This window comes from Echinops telfairi, unplaced genomic scaffold (genome assembly GCF_000313985.2).
Source record: "Echinops telfairi isolate 266 unplaced genomic scaffold, ASM31398v2 ScPeMD7_12;HRSCAF=54, whole genome shotgun sequence".
Taxonomy (NCBI): domain Eukaryota; kingdom Metazoa; phylum Chordata; class Mammalia; order Afrosoricida; family Tenrecidae; genus Echinops; species Echinops telfairi.
The window spans coordinates 3511351-3513119 of NW_022103909.1; the positions used below are offsets into that span (position 1 = coordinate 3511351).

Consider the following 1769-nt stretch of genomic DNA (forward strand, 5'->3'; position numbering starts at 1 on the left):
CTCCCCACTCCCTTAAGTGTGTGTAGCTCCTCACACCCCTGGGTTTTGTGTTTGCTGCAGCATCCCACAGAAACAGGAAACTAAGGCAATAGCTCACAGGGGTGGGGTGGTGGTGGTGGTGGGGTGTTGTTGTTCTGCAATCCCAACTCTGAAACTCAGGTGGAGGCAAGCCAAATGGACCCAAATGGTCCAGAGCCAGCAACCAAAAAATGCCCCAAAGTCAGAGCCGGTATTCTTGCTTCTCCCACAGCTCAGTCAGGAAATAGAGGTCTGGCTTTCCAGGTGAGGTGAGGTGTGTTAGAGCTGTATGGGGCACCAGTGTATAGTCCCCATCCAAGGAAAAGAAGGGACGGTGTGTTAAGTGACACCCTCTGCTAAGGTGGAGTTTTATCCCCCTGTGATCTTGTCCACTAGTATAGTAGAGCATGCCCTCCAGAATGGGACTACAGCCCAGAACTATAATACGTCACACATGGCATCATGACTAGAAGGGCTGTCCTAGGAGAATTTCCCTGGGAAATCCTAGCCCAGCCTCCTGTTGTCTTAATCTTGTTCCTTGTAGACTTCTTTTTGGCCTCTAAACTCAACAACGAAAAGGAACACGATTTGAGTCCCCTCCAAGGATGCCACAATTGCCATTTTGAAAAACACAGAATTCTTCTGGGAAGAACTAGGGAGGTGGAAACACTGTGTTCAGAAGTGTATAGACCTAGATGAAGGCTATGCTGAGAAACAATAGCATCACATTGTGATCATTTTGTTTAATAAAGGTCTATATGAATTTTTGTCAGTCGTTTAAGTAAAAATTACCCCTGTGTGTCCTAAGTCCTGACCATGACCCAGGAATTTTTCAACCATTCCAACATACCTGGTAATCGAGGAAGAAGTTTGATTCTTGATGTTTGCTTGCCCTTCATGGCTACTTTTGTTTCAGGGGAATGAATCCATAGTTGCAAAGACTACAGTAACTGTTCCCAATGATGGTGGGCCTATTGAAGCTGTGTCCACTATAGAGACTGTGCCCTATTGGACCAGGAGCCGAAGGAAAACAGGTCTGTTGGCTTTGTGGTAATTGTTTGTGTACAACAATTGCTGAAATGTGGGGGGATTGGTTTCTTAGAAAGAAGGATCCAGGGATTCTATGTATTAAGTAGTTTCTTTCACCTGTTTAGTAAGGACCGGGGAACTATTTGTGTCATGCTTTACCTTGGAATTGATATCCTTGGCTTTACCTATGTAGTAACTTAGTATGAAACTCCTGGGTTTTGGGGGGGCGGGGGGGTTTGCATGGTTGTTGCTACTTACCTTTGGTTATGGTCATACAAATATTGCTTATCTACTGATTAAAATATGGGTTAGGGTTCAGAAGGAACCCAATACTTGAGACACAAAGCTTAAGGCTCCTTGATTTGTAGGTGCTTTACAACCTTGGAATAGTGACTCCACCCTGAGCAGCCGGCCGCCGGAGCCCAGAACTGAGACAGACAGTGCCAGCACGCCCCAGAGTAATGGAGGAATGCGCTTGCATGACTTTGTCTCCAAGACGGTAAATTTAGGAAGGCTCCTTTTTCTTCTTTTTCTTTTTTAATCATTTTATTGGGGGCTCATACAACTCTTATCACAATCCATACATACATCCATTGTGTAAAGCACATTTGTACATTCATTGTACATTCTCAAAACATTTGTTCTCCATGTAAGCCCCTGGCTTCATCTCCTCATTTCCCCCCCTCCCTCCCCCTCCCCCTCTTTCATGAACCCTTGATAAT

General features: G+C 45.1%; 1 protein-coding gene across 1 annotated transcript in view; it reads left to right on the forward strand.

Annotated features, from left to right (window-relative positions):
• The window catches only part of RACGAP1 (Rac GTPase activating protein 1), a 44073-nt gene that overhangs the window by 32496 nt on the left and 9808 nt on the right, over positions 1 to 1769 (forward strand). Inside the window, exons 7-8 of the mRNA XM_004711398.2 lie at positions 935 to 1052; positions 1416 to 1546. Of these exons, the coding sequence (XP_004711455.1) occupies positions 935 to 1052; positions 1416 to 1546 (249 nt within the window). The remainder of the gene's footprint in view (positions 1 to 934; positions 1053 to 1415; positions 1547 to 1769) is intronic.